We start from the raw sequence: 20,644 nt of genomic DNA, 5'->3' as shown, positions 1-20,644 counted from the left end.
GTAGCAACAGAGTGGTTCCAGAGGGATCCATGGGACATTTGTGGGAGTGCGTTAGATAGACAGCAGATGGAGGAGACAGTGCAGCAGGGATCGTATGGGTATTCACGGGCCACTTGGTTTCCCCCTAGCTACTGGTCCTCGCGTGCCAAGAGAGTGTGCGTCGGCAGGGCAAGTCCGGTGACTCTGGAACCCTCTTTCTTTTCTGGATTCTGTCAGTGCTCTGCGAGGTCTTCGCCTTCCAGACTCTTCTACGGGAAGCACTGGCACAGGTAAAGGAAAGCGATCGTGTTGAATTTGACCACACCCTTCGACAGCTCATTGGCTGATGCACCTCTGCTGGTCTGTCTCTCTGTCTTGCCCTTGTTGCGGTCCACAGGGTAGCATTCCTGATGTGCCACGCTTCTGCCTGTTCTACATCTCCTACGGCCTCCAGGTGATCTGCCTCATCCTGTCGTCTTTTGCTGATGTCTCCCCAGAATCCTTTGGCAATATTAAAAAGGTATCAGTTTATGGCTTTAAGCTTTATACCTTGTACACAACTAAAATAAATAATATTGTGACTTGGAGTTTTAAGGCAGATGAGAATAAATTAAATGGTTAGTGTTTCAAAGTGCATCCTGACTGCCTAACACTTGAGAGGTATATTGATGATCTTGATGTTGTGGGTTCGAGCTTGATTCATGTCACTAACTAATCGTGACTAGGACTCCCCAAGCAGTAACACACAATTGTCTTGTCATTGTATTAGGATTAACTGGCCAGGGCATTCTTGGCTCCTGATATCACTGTGACCCCTGGGGCATTGCAGCTGGTGCTGTCATATGATTAGGGACGTGCCTCTCCTGTATCAGGTGTCCTCTACCCTGTATCTGTTGTCAAGTTCTCATATCATCCCAATTAATGTAGCAGTACCCCCTCCCCACCCATGTCATCCTGTATAGTGAAAACTCCAGAGACTAATGATTTAGACCAGTGTCATGAATATCTATTGAGGCACATTTGTTTCGTTTCAGCATTTGAATAAATTCAGCAGCTAAACATTTAACCCTTCTGGATTATACAGAATATTACTTTTCCTATGTGTTAGCCTATTTCTATATTGTTTGATGCCTAGGACTGGGCAGTGCTTACAGCTGAACTCAGGTGGCACCAGAAATGATGAATGTATATAAGAGATGTATTTTCAGCGGCGTCAATGGACTAGAATTTAGATTTAATTAAAATTAGAATGTGTTTAATTTCATGAGTGAAATGAACTGCTTGCTAATGAACAGGCTAAAATTCATTTGAAAAGAAATTGCACTGCTTTTCACTGTTACTTTTTATAAATACCCTTATTTACAGCAATTCATATTAATTTAAAATAGTAACGCAGTAATATCCCTTTCAAAAGAACAAGTCTTCTTAAGTAGGAGTACTGGGTGATAAGCATTGCTGCTCTCACCCTCAGTGTAAATATTTGCTAAATTGTCTTAATGCAGTGCTTTACAGTTTCAATTTCTGGAGGAAATAAGAAACAGTAATCCTAGTTTCCTCAGGTACTGGGGATGTGGACTACAGAAGATAATAGAGTGTAGAATTAGGATGTCAATTTATCAGCAGTGTTGTGGACACTGAGGGCAGAGAAGCTTTTTAAGAGTGTAATCAATGAGCAATATTTGTAGGTGATAAAGGCATAAGAAAACCTTGTTTTGGTTTCAGAATCCAGAGGCAGGAGCTTCATTTCTCAGCAGAATCACTTACAATTGGTTCAACAGGTATGATGACCTCTCTTCTTTTTCTCTCAGCCCATTACTATGTCCCAGATGCGGCGTAGGCAGTGCTAAATTTACATAGGCAAACCGTGTCCACCTGGACTGCGCACTTCACTCTGAGGATTCACACATCTCTTAATCACAAAGAGACTGATTAAGCACTGCCAGGCAATATACTGTATATTCCACCCAGTTTGCCTTGTTTGGAGTCATCTGGGCACAAGAGGCACATTCTGACCCACTCTGGGGTGGGAGTGTGATAAAGGCAAACAGTTTAACAGTTCTGGGCCCTTCATAATCCAGCCCATTCCTAAACAAAACCACAAGGAGTTTTTGCTTATTTAATCACACCAACACTAATACTTCTAAGAGATTGTAAAAGCTTTATTTAATAATACTGCAGCAACCCCCCCTAGTTTCCCTTACAGAATCGGTTATGCTTGAAGAGAGGAAAGGGACGGTACCACAGACCCATGAGAATGAGTTTTATCTCAACTGAAAGATTAAGGGCGCCTTCTACAGTGCATGCAGTTTCCTCTGTCATCTTACTAAGGCACTGCTTTGCCATATCTGATCCACAGCAAAGATACACACTCTGGTCCGTTAGCTGTGCTTCCAGTAGGAATCTAGATTTCCTCTTATGATTCCTCATCCAACTCCTGTGTTCCTTTCAGCTTGATGTGATTGGATTTTGAGGATGTTTTAAGGGCTCTTGTGTGCTTTCCCACAGTATGGTTGTAAAGGGCTACAAGAGGCCCCTGGTAGAAGAAGACCTATGGGAGCTCAATCAATCTGATGCCACTCAGACCATCTATGGCAAGTTTGAGAAGAGGATGAACTGGGAGTTGAGGAAGGCCCGAGGCAAGCTGCAGAGGAAGAAGAGGGACCGGAAGGTGGAGGCACAACAGAATGGATTATCTAAAGGTGTCAGCCAGGATGTACTGGTGATGGTACGAGTGACTGCAGCCCTACCACAATGAGCTAAACAACATCAACATGCAGTAGTTCTGTTGAGACATTGATATGTCATGTAATACTGAAGTAATAGCAATTTCATAGAGATGGTGAAAGGAATGCTTTATTTTCATTATTTTCTTCATTCTTCACTGAGTTATGTGCCCTTAGGGCAGTCCTTTGCACTGCAACTTTGAATAGTCCATGGGAGGCCAGGTCTATTCGTTATGAGCCACAATTCAGCGGTTTCTGCGTTTTTAACAATTTTGTTCACCTTTGAGTCTAATATATATAGACTATATATTATGATATATTAAGCAATTTATACTGTATGTTACTTATCTAAATTCAGCCCAGACGTTTCAACTGTGGTCATGGAAGGATGCAGATGCAAGATGTTCTTTACAAATAATTTCTAAAGAACTTTAATAATCTGTTTAGTCCATCCAAATGAGATAATCCTGGGGGTGTAGTGACCTGTTAGAACTGCTGTTCTGTGGTGATCTACAGTACCTCTTTCATGATTAACCCTCACAGAAAATCTGAAGGTCAACAGCGGTATGTCCACCGTAATATCATTCTGGGAATCGTGGCTGCTGTCTAGTAGTATTTATTTTGATTACAAATAAAAGTCATGGGACAGATTCAGAAATGTACACGAACATTGGACATATTTGTCTTCATCAAATGACTGCTATTATTTATGGTTTGGGGGTGGGCTTTTAGATCTTGTGCTTGTGGTCTGTAGGAGGAGAAGGGAAAGAAAAAAGTAAAGCAAAAGGAGAAGGAGAAAAGGAGTTACGCCCAATCCTGGCTCATCTCCTCCCTCATGAAGACTTTCAAGTGGGTGCTGGTTGAGTCAGCAGTCTTGAAGCTGCTGCAGGACCTGCTGACCTTTGTCAGCCCGCAGCTGTTAAAGTAAGTCCCTGAGACACTGCCCAGACTGCATGGACAGATCTACCTATGGCAGATATACTGTATAGTTAGAAATAAATGGAATAGAATAAAGTACATGATCAATATTTGGAGGGAGAGAAAAAAACCTCAGAACATTATCATGTTAATTGCAAAACACTAATCATGCAACACTTAGTGTGTTAAGCCTTCTAACTTAAAATTTCTCTCAAATCAGTGATGTCAGTGTTACATCTTCTTGAAGTTAAACAGCTTTACCATGGGAGAAACATTCAGCAAAAGCAGTTACATACAGTGCTTTTGATTGTTTGCCAAAAGATGCACATCCCCTAACAGTGACTTTTGTTTTGTCACAGGCTAATGGTGTCCTTCACACAGGATTCTTCCATGCATACATGGCAGGGATATGTTTATGCAATCTTGCTGCTGCTGGTGACAATCCTGCAGTCTGTGTTATTACAGCAGTATTTCCACCGCTGTTTCGTCCTGGGAATGCAAGTACGCACTGCCATCATGGCTGCTGTCTACAAGAAGGTATGATGTTCACTTCCTCAACTGTCGCTCAGATCAGACTGTGTCATATTCAGAAACCTGCATTGCTGTGCAAGGTTCACACCTGGTTTTATTAATCAGTCCATCCATTATCAGAAAGCAGCTACATCCTGGTAGGGGTTGTAGCTACCCTGGGCCTACTCCAAAAGCATAGGGCCCAAGGCAGGCCACATCCTGGATGGGAAGCCAGTCCATCATAAATCAATATTTTAGAGTCACCAATTAAACTATCTGGTATGAAAATAGAGCAAAACCATATACAGTAAGTACAAGTGTCAGATATCATGCAAATCCACACAGAAGATGCCCCAATCCAGAATTGAATGTAGGTAGTGTGAGACGTTTATGTAGTGAGAAAAGCAAATTGATAAAGCTGAGAAAGAATCATGTGGAATCTTTCAGAGAGTCTGTGGAGGGCTCTGGAATGTATGGCCACTTACATATGAAATATTAAATACTTTTGTTAATTCATTCATACTATACAAATACCTATTGTCTCAGTTTATGCCTGTTGTCAGAACTCCATTCTCCATATTTTCTAAATCAGGCTTCTGGTAATGGAATGATGTATTACTAATAAATAGAAAAAAGATTATTTCTCAAAAATTACACTTTGAATAGCATGACTGCTGGGAGACCACAAGATGATTAAGAGCCTTGATGAGTAGTTTCAAATATTCAGCGGATTATATTCTGAAAATATAATTTCAGCAAATTTAGCATAGTAACACATCTGCCTATAAACTTCTGTTTTACACCATTTATAAAACTGTTTGTAAGAAAAGTAAATGTAAGCAAAGTAAGTACTTTAGCTGTGTTAATACACCTTAAAAATACACCTTATAAAGTAAAAAGCAAATGCCCCCAAATGTATGTTTATATACACCCTGTTTGTAACCATTCCCAATTGTTATTTCAGTTTATAAATTTGAACTACTGTATGTTTTAATTTCAAGATATCAATTGAAAGAGCGGAGATGTCTCCCTGGGGCTTCTATGTGGCATTGCACACAGCTGCTTGAGAAAGGACCTTAGATAGAGTATGCACCTCAATCTTTAGTGTCGCAGCAGATGGAGGTGAACTCTGGCTTCTGTAAACACTGAACTGGGTGGAATGACAAATGTCAGTTGTAAAACTGGAGGCTACAAAAACAACAAAAAGAGTTTTGGCCAAAACTCAAACGCTTGTCCGCAGAGCTCATTGAATGTTGTGTGGCTGCAGTGTGCAGTCGGTGATGGTGCTGTGTACCCTCTCCCAGGCCCTGGTGGTATCCAGCGATGCGAGGAAAGAGTCGACGATGGGCGAGACAGTGAACCTGATGTCAGCTGATGCCCAGCGCTTCAATGACGTCACCAACTTCATCCACCTGCTGTGGTCCTGCCCCCTGCAGATCATCCTGGCCATTTTGTTCTTGTGGCTGGAGCTGGGCTACGCCGTGCTGGCTGGACTGGGGGTCATGGTGCTGATGGTCCCTATCAATGGCCTGCTGGCAACCAAGTCCAAAGGCTTCCAGGTGTGGTGGCTTCTCAGTCTCATTCTCATCCTGTAATGAGAAATAAATCATATTCCGGACGTGGGCTGCATGGTGATGGGCTTTGCGGTATACAGTACAGTATATACAGTATCCATCCATATCCGTTTTTCAGTTCTTCAAGGTTTTAACATTAAAGCATAAGATGAAGCATCTCTCTTTAGTGATTAAATAAAATGAACCAGTCCTCAACCAAGCTTTTCTTTTTTTACTGTCCTCTCTACCTATTGTGCTCATGCAATAACATGTTATTTAAATATTCTGCAAATATTTCCTAAAATAGTGAAATGGTGTGGGACTTTTCAGTGGTAGCACATGTTATTTGTTAAAAAAAGTAGACGGAATCTTTTTCAAACAGTTATATGAGGGCTGTAATTATAAACTGGCACTACACTCACCTGTAGAACTGTACTTCTACTTGGATGGAAGGATACATCTTAAAATCTGAATATTGTAAAAACAATTCAATTAAAGTTATTAGAAGTTTACAGTGCAAAGATCCTCCTTATCAGATATTATAACTTTCTTGGATTTATTGGGACTCTTATTTGATGGATCATTACCACCTTAGAATAATTTGTTTATGGGTCTTCCTGCTTACTTATCCTAGTTTGCAATAGGTGCCATTACCTGCTAACTTGTCAACACTACCTGAGCATTTTTAAGAGTGCCTGGGTACTGTATGTCAAATGCTATTTGAGTATATTCAAAGGAAAATATTTATCCAAATTAGTGGTTGTTTTCACCACTAGTCATAGGGGTGGTTGTTTGTCCCATTGAATATCCATTGTCCAGTATATTCATGTCCTCATCTTTCAGATGAAAAACATGCAATATAAAGACAAGCGTATGAAGATCATGAATGAAATTCTCAACGGCATCAAGGTAATGTTCCTCTTTCTCCTTGTCTGCTTCCTTCCCAGCTTTGGGAAAAGGACATGCCAAAATATCCACAAAGATATGATTTGATCAAAAAGATGCCATAATACAGTTCATAAGAGTAGGGGTGCAAATTTCACCCTCGGATGCTACAATCTGATATGCTTTTATTTCAAATGAAGTAGTTTTTTAATTCTTAGTCTAACCTGTTGTGTAGTAGGGCTACTGGTACACAATGTTAAGTGTTGAATTGCCATTTGCCTTATGAATCTTTACAGTTATAAAATGTCTTTCAGTATAGTCCATTTTTGAAGGGATGTGGCCAGAGGTCTACTGTATGCAGGTTAATACGTGTCAGTAACAGTGCTATGTGTATTGGTCTTCTACACATTCTCTTCCTGTGTGATCCAGATCCTCAAACTCTATGCCTGGGAGCCCTCCTTCGAAGCCCAGGTCCAGGAAATCAGAGACAAGGAATTGAAAGTGATGCGTAACTTTGCCTACTTGGCCTCAGTTTCTACATTCATATTCTACTGTGCACCAGCTCTGGTGAGTTACTGTGAGGGAAGTAGTAGGGGTGGCTTTTTATGCAAGAACAACATTATTAAAGTACATTTTGGGAAAGTATGTTTTATTTTTAATGTTATTTTTTAAAATATTTCTGAATTTACAATCAATGTACTATTGCCATATGGCTTGTCAGGGCTGGTGTAGCAGGATATCACCAGTTGTCAGAAGGCTGAAGACTCTCTGCTCTACCTTGGCCCCACGGTGCACCTAATAGGGGCCAAGATCTCACAGGACAGATCATTTCAGAAATGGTCACACTTGATTTTCTTTGAAAGCCATACAGGGCAAGGCTGTGTGGTGAGGCAGAATTATAGCCAGTGCTCTTCTACCGTCTCAGTATTATGAGGAAAAATAATTAGAAAACTTCCAAAATTCATGCTCATTCTTGTACTAAGTTTGTTAAATTTGTTTCTCACTGCACATTGTTACCTGATAAGTCCTTTGTGTCTTATTGGCTTACAACGATTTCAGCATTGTATCAATATTAAAAAATAAATTGGGATAAAATGGCAGCTCTGGGATCCCAGGTGGGTGCTGCACTTTAGTGGAGGAAAAAGTGGGTCCCGTCCTTTATGTGAATCACTTTAGGATCCTTAAGGATAAAGAATTCTATGTAAATTCAAGGAATTCTTATTAACAATAAGGGAAGGGATCTCTGCTGTTGTCATGCTGAGTGTTTGAATGGCGACGCTCTCCTCTCCTGCAGGTGTCCTTGGTGAGCTTCGCTGTGTTTGTCTTGGCCAGTCCTGATAACATCCTGACCGCAGAGAAAGCCTTCACATCCATCTCCCTCTTCAACATCCTGCGCTTCCCCCTGGCCATGCTGCCCATGCTTATTTCCTCCATGGTCCAGGTGAGCTCTCGCACTTGCACGCGCTCTGTCACAAATACACAGGCAAGAAGACTAACCGCCACACCTCACGTGTGCACGCTTGCTAAAACATTCCAGAAAAGGACAAAAGCACGGTAGAACTAGGCACACACAGAATATTTATAACTGTCACCAATTATGTTTTATGTTTTTTGACAATTAGGAATCTTAACACTGATGTTTCTAGCCTTCTGTATCTGATTTCAGACGGGTGTCTCTCTGAAACGCCTGGAGAAATTCCTAGGCAGTGATGACCTGGACACCACAGCAGTTCGCCATGACACCAGTTTCAGTGAGTGAGCAGCAAGCGTGGATAAAATTCAGAATTCCTAATTTTCCGAAGCTCTTTTTCATTACATGTGTTTTTAACGCTTATTTAATATGTTGTAACAAGTGAAGTTGGCCGGCAAAAAAATGAATTCTAGACCCCAGCTAAAACATTACAAAGTGTGTTGTGGAAAATTGCAGATTTCATTCAATTTTTAAAAAGGAACATCTCCAAACCAGTGGGACTGTCCAGTTTGCTTGGAAACTTCTGTATATTGTACAATTACAAGTCAAGGGAAGGGTCAAAGCTGAAGAATGGTTAGGGCCCTGTTTCCCACCAGAGTTCAGTTTCCCACCATGGACACTTCTGTCGTGTACTTCATGCAGTCTGCACTGTCTAAAAAATGGGCTACAGATTTGCTATGGGTAACCCTGCAAAGTTCCATTGAGGGGGGATGTCCTATACTCTTTGTCTACTTAATGACACAGAAAAGTAGATAACCTTCAGTCTGAGGAGCCAACAGGTCTGAATATGAACTTTCCAAACTGAGGTACTACAACGCACCTGGAAAGATGGTTATAAAGTAATAGATTTTGTAAATGGAACAGAACTGAATTGTTTTCGGGGATTGGGGGAATGACAGAAGGAGCTCCCATGTTCTCTGTATTCTTTCCAGACACGGCTGTGAGCGTCTGTGGTGCCACTTTCTCCTGGGAGAAGAGTGCGGAGCCTGTTTTGAAGAAGTGCGTTCTTTCAATTTTTCCATACTGAGATAAAAAATGATTTCACACATTATAATCAATGGACTTGTCTGAAATCAGTATCTTTGACATTGCGTTCAATCAGTGCAGAACAGAAATGAAAAGGACACATGCAAAGGTTTTCCTTCACACCTGATGTGTTTTCTGAACAGTGACAACGTTTAAACTGGCTCTGCCAGTTTCAGTCCATTTGAGCTCTCAGTACCTCCCCTGAACCCTTCATTGAGCTACTAATTTGATACATTTAATCATTTTAACTAGTGTTTTTTTAATAGATTCACAATTTGCAGTTCTGCCTGTTAATTCAGTTAATTCAAGGAAGTAGCTGAGAGCTGATTTGAACTGGAAACAGGTGGACAGTGGGCTGGGTACTTCAAGGAAAAGGGGTTTAGAAATTCAGGACACTGGTGGAGAGTAGACATGCTCATCTTCTATATCTGCACCAGAGGGTGCTGTTTATTCTGGGATGTGTGTTTCCTGAGTTCTTGTTATGTCTGAGCAGACCCAGTCTACAGTATACTCACAACAGCAGAGGCTATGGGAAATTTAACAGCAGGTGTATACAATACCATTGAGCAGTTTGTAATAAGTGCTGCCTGCCTTTACTTAAGCAAAAATGCTAGTGAGGGTACATGCTCAAGCAAAACGAAATCTGTAACTAATTGCTGAAACATTCTTCCTGGATAGTAAAATAGCATGTTACAGTATTTGTCACACATAAGACCATATTTAGAATATATGTTTTATTTGCCAGTTCTGGGTTCCATGTTTCGTATCACAATTTCTTCTTGTTGTAGGTGCCTTTTTGAATGCTAATTTCCCTGTAATAGTGAACAGCAAAATGAATAATAATATTAATAACCAGTGTAGCCTTTATGAAATCACTCTAGACATGTTCTACAGTCATATCTTTCTCTGATTGGAAGTCGGTTGCTTTAAAATGTTGATTGATAGAGACAGAGACAGCGTATTTATTATAGAGTTGTACAGTAGCTGCAATAAGTTGCACTTCTCCTCATAAAAAAGATGAAAGAATATTCTGCTGACTCCAGAGTTCATGAGAAACTTGATCATTCTGGAAATTAAAAATGATTAAGTCTGACACTGCATACAATTTTTAAATACCACCAAACAACATTTAGAAATGAGTGAAAACTTAAAAAAATAATAATTCTGCACTGATGCTGGCAAACAGCCTTTTCAATTGTTAATGTGTAGAATAAAGAATGAAGATGACTCTGTGAAAGCCAATGAGCTTATGAGAATTCTTTCCAACATAGATACTGGGGTACAGTCTCTTTGCAGGAGAATGGTGGACTCTGATGGGATGATTTCTTGCTCTTGTGAAGAAACTTTCCTGTCTTTTCAGTTTATATTTCTAGAGCAGCATTTTGTATCATTTTTTTACAATTATTTTACCCTTTTTTGGCATGGGCTTTTCTAAATTGTAACTGTTTCGCATTTTTTCCTTGAAAGCCATCAGCTGCAATAGCAGCAGTAGTGTAACACTGTAATTCTACTCTATGCTTGTGTCTGTCTCTCAGTGTGTGTCTGGACATCACGCCCGGCCGGCTGGTGGCAGTGGTGGGAGCGGTGGGATCTGGGAAGTCCTCTCTGGTATCAGCTATTCTGGGAGAAATGCACACGATCAGAGGCTACGTGAACATTAAGGTAATGGACTAGGTCTCCTGTGGAGTTATAATTAATGGGAACGACAGGCAAGCTGTTATTGAATCCCATACTGTATGTATTTTCAAACAAGTTCATATGTATTGCTGATTGCTTATTCTAAATTAAGATCTTTTTTTAAAAAAGAATAAAATACTACTTAAGTCTGTATTGTCTTGTGCTGCTACAATGTTGTTGAGTTTCCACAAGCAAAGGTGTACAGTACATGTAACAGAGCACTGCTGTGGATGGCCTACACCTCCTTTGTTTCCTACAAAGTGACTCTTGGGACCTTGCAAGGTGCCTGCTAGCTTGTAGTGATGACAGTGACAGACACACCTCTTACAGTATGGTGCCGCTAACACACTGTAAAGCACGGTGGAATCCACAGTCTGCAAAGAGATTAATGGTTCTGGCAGGTGGACCATGTGAGGGGGACCATGAATAGGTCCTCACTCCACCAGTGCCATACTGAAGTTGTGGTAAATAGGAATTGATGAATTGTTTATGATTCCAAATTTGGTGGTTGTAAAATACAGCATAATTTGTTGAATCTAAATATCCAGTACTGAAGATAACTTGTAAATTGTGTTTAAGGCAGTTTTCCAAGGTGAACTGAAGCAAGTGGATTTCTTATCAAACTATCAATGTACCACCAACAGGCAGATATTTCAGTCATGAAAAATCTAGTACTTGCCTTACAAATTTTTCATACAACTTTATCTACACAACTTTACTGCAGCCTAGACTACAAACAGGTTGAAATCTGTTGTGCAAGAAGTATAGTAACTGCAAGTTTTTCAGGTAAATTTGCAGCAATAGTTTTCAGAGGCAGGGAGAGTAAGTATATTAAACTCTTTATCTAAACTACAGCCTCTCTCAGTTATTACTTTGCCTACTGGGACAATGAGATACAGCCAGAAAATTTAAAACCTTTCCTGCATTCAACAAAAGGGTAAAATAATTACAATAAAATACTATTACTCTGGCTGGGCATCTTCCATTAATTCACATCCAAATGAAAGCACTCTCTGCGGTCTTCCTCCCAGTTGTACACACTTCACATAAAAATAAACACTCCTGCAGTCTTGCCCATTGTTTTCTCTACAGGTAATCGGATGATTCAGGTTTACATCAGAGATTTCTATGAATAGAGTTTTGTTTCAGGATTGATTTTCTGATTAAATGAAATGCTGAATCAATTGTCCTTAGAAGATATTTCAAATCTCCTAAATACCTACAATTTTATTCATTAATTTAAAGATACCGTAGGATTCTCACCATTATTCGGTTCTTTCAGTCCTTCAGCCAGACCAGAACAGATATCCTAGATGTTCTGGTCTGGAGATGAGAAGGAAAACATGAAAACCAAGACAATGATAATGGCATTAACTCTCTTGTTTAGGGTCAGGGACAGGTCTGACCCATGCCTTACGTGGATGAGGTCCTCTCACACATTTTTCAGTTCTAGGTGTTGGGGTGATCCAGAAGGACATCTGTGTCATAGTCTGTGGCCAACTAATGCACATAGTTACAAATGTGTCTTAAAACTGGGAGTGCTATTCCTTTAACTACAGTACCATTACTGTTTCTAGTGGGACTCATGTAAGTCCTTTAGCCATCTCACAGCACGACCTGAAGAATGTTGCCCATCAGTGCTCCCCAAGGACAGAGCTTCAACAGTTTTGTAAAGGAGTTGAGACTTATTCCAACAGACTCATGGCTGTAATTGCTGGAGATTTGCTGTAATTGTTTGAGATTTAAGTAATGCATGCGATTCCGACAATGTCTTAAAACTGGGTATTATTTAACTGCTTCTAGTGAGACACAAATAAGTCCTATAGCCACCTAAGTGAAGTGGTCTGGTCCTTGCAGGGCTCTTTGGCCTATGTGCCCCAGCAGGCATGGATTCAGAATGCTACGCTGAAAGATAATATCCTGTTTGGGTCGGAGCTGCATGAGGAAAGGTACCAGTCAGTGCTGGAGTCTTGTGCTCTGCTGCCTGACCTGGATCTGCTGCCTGGGGCTGACCAGACAGAGATTGGGGAGAAGGTAAGGATACATGCTGTATAGTCTGAGTGTCATCTGGGCAGTAGAATGGAGAGCAGGGTCACATGTGTACAACATGTGGACAACAGGAAACAGAAATAGCAGTAAGACACTTGTCTTTATGTGTCACAAGTAAAGATGATCCCTGCTTCATGATGGTTGCTGGGGTATCTTCACATATAAACACTCAGAACACACATGTCCTCAAAGGTTCCAGGAAGGTTTCTGACTTTATTGTGTGGGTTTAAAAGATAAGCAAATGCAACCAAAATGAAAGTCTTCTTTGATTAGGTCAATACACCATACTAGAATTAAACACAATGAGGCTCAACTGACCATACTCTGACCACAACTTGGCTCTGGCTCAACATCTAGGGAGGAAAAACACACACTTTTACACCCCATATGTGTAAAATCTCTCATTCCACACAATTAGCAATTATTCATTTTACCAACAAGTTACTGGTCTCTCCCAGAAGACTTTTGGTGCCTCCTGATGGTAGCCCAGTAGACAGTTTCCTCCTCTGCCTTTGTCCTAGGTGGCTACCAACCACTCTGTTACGGGTGTTGTAGTGGTTAAATGGTAATTAGCTATTCTATAAGTGAAGGGAAATAATTATTAGCTATCAATGTACAGTATGTTATAAAAAGCCTCAGGTTACGGGATATTTGGCCTAGCAAAATGATTTGCAACCTCTACAGTGACTTTTATAGAGGGTCGATTTCAGATACTGTGTAGCCTTATTTGTAATATCAAGAAGTTAAGGTGGTACTATAATAAAAGTATCCTGTCAAGTGTTCTGCAGCCACGCAGTGACCATGTGCTGTGTTGTACAGGGAATAAACCTTAGTGGGGGCCAGAAACAGCGGGTCAGTCTGGCCAGGGCAGCCTACAGCTCGGCTGACATCTTCCTGCTGGATGACCCCCTGTCCGCAGTGGATGCTCATGTGGGAAAACATCTGTTCGAGAAGGTGGTAGGACCGAAGGGGCTGCTCAAGGACAAGGTCAGTGCTGCACCTTCATTATATCACCAATCATCTTCAAGAGCAAGTTCACCACAGGCTGGTCTGAGGTGGAGCACAGAGTGATCTGAGTTTCCTGCTGGCCTAAGGAGGCCTCCTTTCACTCTTGACTCTGGACTGGAATGGTCTGTTACACCAATTAGTTTGCAGAGACCTATCGAATATTGTCTTGTGTTAATAAAACCAATATTTAACTCAATTAATCCCTTAAAGACTCATCTAAACCAGAAACACACCCTCTCAGTTCTGCTCTAGGGTATCTTACTAATTCTAGATTCTACATTATGGTTAATTGTTCTCAACCTGAGTTAATAACAAATTAATTTAAGAGGGTGATGGATGATGTACAGTACAGTAATACGGCCCTGTCATATCAGGTAAAAAAGACCACCGGGGGTTGACTAAATCCACAGTTAATTAGAAATTGTTTGAATTCATTATTTTGCTATTAACACAGAATGGTCGCTACATTGCATTTTTATTCTTATTATAATTGAATAATCTTCAGTATTGACTATGAATTTTATTAAGTGATCATAACTGAGAGCTCATGTTCTTCAAGTTATTCTTCAGAACTCTTGACGGTAGTTTTTCATGGTTAAGAGCAGTAATAAATTAAATTATTATAATTTGATATTAAATTAATTAATTATGTACTCATCTAATTTACAAAATCAAAGACATATTTATGGCAGAAAGACCCATTCATGGTCCTACCCAACAAATTCAAAATAATAAGTTACTACCAATGAACAAGATAATTCTTCCTTTAAAATACTTCCATACTATATCATTTTTACTTATTACTCATTTTAATGTGGCAAGACTTTGTAATTGTACACTCCAGTCATGCCAGCCCTCTTTCTCTGCAGACTCGTATACTGGTGACACATGGAGTGAGCTTCCTCCCGTACGTGGATGAAATTGTGGTGCTGGTGGATGGAGAGGTGTCTGAAATAGGCTCCTACAGCAGCCTGTGTAACAGTGGAGGAGCCTTCTCCAAGTTCCTGAGCACCTACGCCAAAGAAAACAACACTAAAAACTCACAACAGCAGGGTGAGTGGTACTTCTGTCACTTCAACGCTAACAGCACTGAAAAACCTCTGTTTTTCTACATTTCAATTATGCTACATGACCTTATCTTATGACAATGTAGGATAAGATGGTTCTGGACAATACTCAATTAAAGGGTTTAACACTTAAAATGATAGATTAGCATCCTTAGATCCTGACAGGAACCACAAGTGAAGAACACCAGAAGCATTAGGGAGACAAAGTAAAAGAAAGATTGAAATTGCTTGTGAGAATTAAACTAATCAGGAAAGACTCATGTGAAATTAAAAACATAGATTCTTAGTTCATTGGAACCAGTACTGTATATACTGTCGTATAAGAGACGCAGCCAGGACAGGTCCTTAGAAGAGAAATCTCTTCTTCTAGAAGCTCCTGAGCTAGTAAAACCTCTGTAGGAGACGAAAACAAAGAGACAGACTCTCCGGGAATAGAAAGGGGAGAAATTGGGCTCCAAGATGGAGATCTGATCTAGTGGAAGTGCCGCTGTCATCTCCTGAAAAGCAGCAGTTGAGGTTGGCTGATAGTCCTGAGAGGATGATCGAACTGAGAAAAAGTTTGAAGAGGACTGTACAGATGGCATCTCAGTAATGGGACAGGGTATCCTCAGAAGGACCAGTGTCCTCTGCCTGTCTTTACCACAGCTATAAAGGAAGGAACATCCAAACCTGGATGGATGGTTTTTAATTTGCAATAAATTAAAATAGGGGTCTAATAATGGGCTCATTGAAACATGAATTAAAATCAAATGGTAGAAATTGGACTCAACACAGCCAGGAAAACAAAGCAAGCACAACCAGTGTGATCAAGTGCATCTTGCAGTGCCTGATGTCCTGTATATAATCAAAACATTTAAAGCATGTGTGTGGAAATACTGTTGACAATCGTTTATTCCATTAAGACGGCAGGGCTCCCAATTTTGACCATGTGTTAGTGGTTAGTTTGTCTCGTCAACATAATCTTGTCGTGTTGTCTCTCTGTGCAGATGGAGTACTAGAGGGAGAAGAGCAAGATGTGCTACCTGACTCCCAGGAGCCCCAGGTGGACAGCCCTCCTGAAGACATAGTGTCTGTGACACTGAAGAGGGAGGCCAGCCTGCGTCGCAGCCAGCGCAACGGCAGGTAGGGTGAATGGACAGACAGGTCAGCCAGATCACCTGACCACCGCTTTCTAAGGCTTTGCTCTGCTGTGTCTCGCATTCCCTGGTGTAGAATTACAACCCATCTGTGTGACATTAGTTATCAAACCAGATTGTGGATGTTAGCAGGCTGGGGTTTGTTCAAATTCAAGCCTGCTTCACTGGCATAATCAGCTCTGATGACCTGATTGGCATGTTTCTTAATATTTTCTTATACTCTTGTAGTACAGCAGTGTTGAAGGAGAACAGCATTAAATAATTCATTTGCATTTTATTTACCTTCATATTTCAGAGATTTTACAGTTGATATATTGTCATTGTAGAGCATTTATGATCCACAATGTTTCAATACATACAAGTATGAAGCCTGCAAGAGGGCAGCATTTACTGTAAGACAATACTGTATGTAACATAATATGAGACATTAACAAGCTTAAGCTTACAGCAGTATTAGCAGTGTCCCAGTGAGTCTAAGATGTGTGTCTTCTCTTCTTAATGTGTCTGGGCGTACTGTATGTAACAAACTACCAAGCCATTGGAAACACAATACCTTGGCCTCTTGCTGAAAAAAAGAAGGCGTGGATGAGACTGATTAACCATTAACAGGCCAGATGGGCCAAGTGGCATCCACTCACTTCTAACCCTTCTTGTGCAGTGTGAAGCAGAGCAGACACGCCTCACAGAGGAAGTCCACTGAGGTGAAGACAGGCCAGCGACTGATAGAGAAGGAAGCAATGGAAACAGGACAGGTATAGTATGGAGTTCTTTCCATTTGCTTGTCCTGCTCCTGCTGTCTTCCTATAAACTCTTCTTCCGTTATTTAGGTATCAACAAACAGGTCACTTAGGGTTCTATGTACAGTATGTGTTTCTTTGAAAACTAAAAATGTCCATCTCAAAAATCCAAAATCAAACACCATCACTTCTGAAATATCAGGACTACTACTAATATCGCCCCTGCTCTGGTCTGTAATGAGTCAGTGAGTTCCAGTGCTTAAATGTTGTATTGCTTTATGTTTGTGCTGCTATTATTTCTCAAATACATTTTCAGAAATCTGCCTTTTTTGTGTTTTTTTTTATTCATTAGTTCTGTCAGTCCGTTAATTAAGGGAGAGAGAATGTATGATTAGCACAGTCAGCTTCAAGTGAAGAAAAATCCATCCATATGGATGGGTTATCGGTATTCAGAAATGAAGAAGGGGGTTGCCTAAGATTTCTCCATGCTGAAGGGAACTTGAACATCCAAAAGTCAAGGTTTAAGGAGCTCTGGTGGAGAAACATAAGTGCTAGAAACTCACCCGGCAAATGAAGAATGGAGGGGAACTTGAAGGTGTAACAGAAGACTTCTGAGAGTGTTAGAAAGCTTTGAGCTAGTGTGAAAGGTGAAAGCAAAATGGTCTGTGAAATATAATTTTGTTGGAGTACCCTGTGAGGTGCCTGAGGTTTACAATAGGCATTTATCTAAAGGCATTAGCGATGACGGTTGTCACAAGGTAAGCATTTCATCCTGCTCCTTTAGTCAAGTATTGCATGGACATTGATTGCCTAGTGCAGGGGAAAGGACAACCAGTTAATGTCAGGAACAGGGAGTGGAGAGAATGGGAGGTGGATGATGAGGTACTGTACATTTAACCAAAATATGTGAGGGTGGCCACACATAGAGGGCTAATCATGAAGTGTGTATAGGGAAGAATGGGAAAGAAGGCAACAAGGAAAGATGGAATCAGATGCTGCACTGGCTCCTGGGGAACAGGGCAAGAGGTGTGCAGTTATTCTATTGATGCAGGCAGGGGAACAGTCTGAGCTGAGGCAGAACCGGTGCAGAGCTGGAGCCGAAGGTACTATAGCATGATGACCTACAGTAATTTATGTATTGTGGGCAGTAGCTGAAAATGAAGGAAGGGGAGTGTGGAGCTAGAGCTGGGAGACGTACAGTGAGTCCTTTGATGAAGGTAGGCAGTGGCCTGAGCCAAAAATACAGGCAGCGAAACTAGAGCTGGGCAGAGGAACGGCTGAAGGGAGGCAGGTATCCAGGAAGAAGCAGGACGCTCAGTGAGAAGCTAAGATTGGGGAAAAAGATTGGAGCCTCTGGCGCCTGGAACAAAAGACAAAAAAGAACAAAAAAGTCTAACCCTAACATGAAGTACTTGTTGCAGATCAAAACTGAAAATCCCTTGTTGGTTAAGAAAATATACTACAAAATATTTAACAGATTTGATTAACTTGTAGCCAACATAACTGAATATTTATTGGAATCATCAGTAATGATGCTACAGGTAAAAATAATAAAATAAACATAACAACTATTTCCCCTTACTCAATATTCTTAATCTGTATTTAAACTTTATACTCGTGGTATTGGTGTTTTTATATCATGAGGTTTATAACACCTGTAATAGACAGGTGTGAAATAGATATTTTTTTGTTCTGGAGACAGATTACAAAAGTTCATTAGCTAATTTAATTAAATGTAATTTTGTGATAAACAGTTATCACAGATCTTAAATAAAACAGTGTATAGTCTAACAGAAACATGAATGTAACCAGCCCAGTAAAGTGCAAAGAAAGACACAGATAATCACAACCATGGAAACTTTGACATAGACAAAGAGTCTGACTCTTAAACTGCTTTGTTTGCGGTCTCTCATCCTGACTCTCTAGGCCATACAATAGCCCCCTGTGTTCTTGAGAAAAATGATTCTGTACTAAAGAAAGTGGCAGTTATTGGTTTTCTGCCTTTCACTTGAGTCTTACAATGCGCCTCTCCACAGGTGAAGTTCTCAGTTTATCTCCAGTACCTGCGGGCGATGGGCTGGGGCTTCTCCTCCTTGGCCATCCTGGCATACTTCTTGCAGAATGTGGCCTTCATCGGGCAGAACCTTTGGCTGAGTGACTGGACCACCGATTCAGTGAATTATATCAACGAGACCTACCCTGCCCACGTGCGTGACATGAGAGTGGGCGTGTTTGGAGCACTCGGAGTGGCACAAGGTAGATCTTTAGCTGATCTTGCCCTTTACTTTGTTTTCCTGACCTTTCCTGTGCTCAAACGTACCAAGGGTATCATTTCCCCCCGTTCGCCAGAATACTATGTTTTTCATTCAGCAAATGCAAATCATGTGAGATTTGTAAACCATATCCTTTGAGACACCATTTGGTCAGAATGGGATCTTTAAAATAGGGGAGTCCAGGATAGACATGCAGCAATCCAGCAGTAAGATACAAATTATAGCTTTAACTGTATTTACAGGGCAGAAAAACAAAAGCCAAACAAAACCCCATAACAAAAGCCTTCTTCCTTTTTGTTGAGCTGCTAACTAACTTCTTTAAATCCTTCTCTATCAAGATTGCGAGACAGCTAAGTCTGTCTGTGAGTCTCTTTCAGAATCTCAAATTTCATTGAGTCCTCTTTTGATCAGTCACTTTCATTTGGCTTCCTTGTGGTGATTTTGGATAGGAGAGGATCTGCCTTCTGTCCTTCAGACGACAGTTATAACTGACCCAGAAAGTGTCTGCTTCCTGCTTGTTAAAAACGCCACCAATCCAGTCATCTTCCAAAAACTGGTCAGGTGACTGAGGGCAGCATCTCATTCCCTACAGCTTTCTGGGGAATGTGTTGTAGACCTTCAGACCAGGGCTACCATCTTGTTTAAACCTGTTGTACCATCACACCTTGGAAACCTTGCACTATGTTATCTTGAAATCCATTGAAAGAATGGGGTACCTCCATATATAAAAGAAATATAAGTAAAAATTGAAGTCCTGAAATACTACTTTGGTATACATCGGAATGCTGATGTATATGTCCTTACAATACAATCTTTTATGAATATAATATCCAACCTGTCATGACTTTGTAAGAAGTTTCAAACTCTCACAGCCAAGTGTAAAAGCTTGCAGATTGTAATAAACATGAAAACCAATTGGCTGAATAGGACCAGACATCTGCTGCCAAGATGTCATTCTGAAAAAAGTCCTCTCTTGAAAAGGATGTGTGTACTTGTTGAGAAACAAATATAAATGCTAATAGGTACATGGCACAGAGGTTCATTATAAAGCAATGCTTCTGAGCCAGTCAGTTCAGTTTACATTTGGCATGCCTGTCAAAGGTAGTGGCACTGGTGTGCAATGCTTATCTTGTAGGTGTGTTTGTGTTCATTGGGACTCTCTTCAACACAATCGGCGCAATCTCCGCCTCTCGGATCCTGCATACACGGTTGCTGCGCAATGTCCTGCGGGTGCCCATGGTCTTCTTCGACACCACGCCCTCTGGCAGGATTGTCAACCGCTTCGCCAAGGTGGGACATGGAATCATTTGTACAGTATGTGTGGGTACACTGTATTATCATTAAGTGCACACAAACTGCTAAATCAGCTGCAATTCCTTATTCTCAACGAATTCACTTCCTTCTTTATACTGTGCATGCAGGAGACCACATAAACACATCACATGTCCATTACTCCCATTACATAATTGTACATTACATCTGTCATTGTAATTGTACACTACATCTGTCAACCTACAGGACCACATGACATTATGCCTGAAGCCCCACTATTTGATTCCATTGTACTGTCTGACATTAACCACTGCACTGAGTTCAGGTGTTAGGATAGATTTATAGAAAACGCACTCCCTG

At 40.8% G+C, this 20,644-nt stretch overlaps 1 protein-coding gene across 1 annotated transcript in view; it reads left to right on the top strand.

Moving 5' to 3' along the window:
- abcc2 (ATP binding cassette subfamily C member 2) overlaps positions 1–20,644 on the top strand; it is a 42,999-nt gene that overhangs the window by 7,555 nt on the left and 14,800 nt on the right. Inside the window, exons 4-23 of the mRNA XM_088917206.1 lie at positions 129–269; positions 377–499; positions 1,702–1,757; positions 2,485–2,704; positions 3,457–3,626; positions 3,980–4,157; positions 5,435–5,689; positions 6,527–6,592; positions 6,998–7,135; positions 7,863–8,009; positions 8,235–8,319; positions 8,972–9,038; positions 10,601–10,727; positions 12,600–12,776; positions 13,611–13,778; positions 14,669–14,852; positions 15,853–15,988; positions 16,661–16,754; positions 18,776–18,995; positions 20,148–20,302. Coding sequence (XP_088773332.1) covers positions 129–269; positions 377–499; positions 1,702–1,757; positions 2,485–2,704; positions 3,457–3,626; positions 3,980–4,157; positions 5,435–5,689; positions 6,527–6,592; positions 6,998–7,135; positions 7,863–8,009; positions 8,235–8,319; positions 8,972–9,038; positions 10,601–10,727; positions 12,600–12,776; positions 13,611–13,778; positions 14,669–14,852; positions 15,853–15,988; positions 16,661–16,754; positions 18,776–18,995; positions 20,148–20,302 — 2,907 coding nt within the window. The remainder of the gene's footprint in view (positions 1–128; positions 270–376; positions 500–1,701; positions 1,758–2,484; positions 2,705–3,456; positions 3,627–3,979; positions 4,158–5,434; positions 5,690–6,526; positions 6,593–6,997; positions 7,136–7,862; positions 8,010–8,234; positions 8,320–8,971; positions 9,039–10,600; positions 10,728–12,599; positions 12,777–13,610; positions 13,779–14,668; positions 14,853–15,852; positions 15,989–16,660; positions 16,755–18,775; positions 18,996–20,147; positions 20,303–20,644) is intronic.

Source organism: Atractosteus spatula, chromosome 5 (assembly GCF_055471065.1).
Source record: "Atractosteus spatula isolate fAtrSpa1 chromosome 5, fAtrSpa1.hap1, whole genome shotgun sequence".
NCBI lineage: Eukaryota > Metazoa > Chordata > Actinopteri > Semionotiformes > Lepisosteidae > Atractosteus > Atractosteus spatula.
The sequence above is the reverse complement of the archived record's forward strand: the minus strand, read 5'-3'. Positions and strand labels throughout refer to the sequence as shown.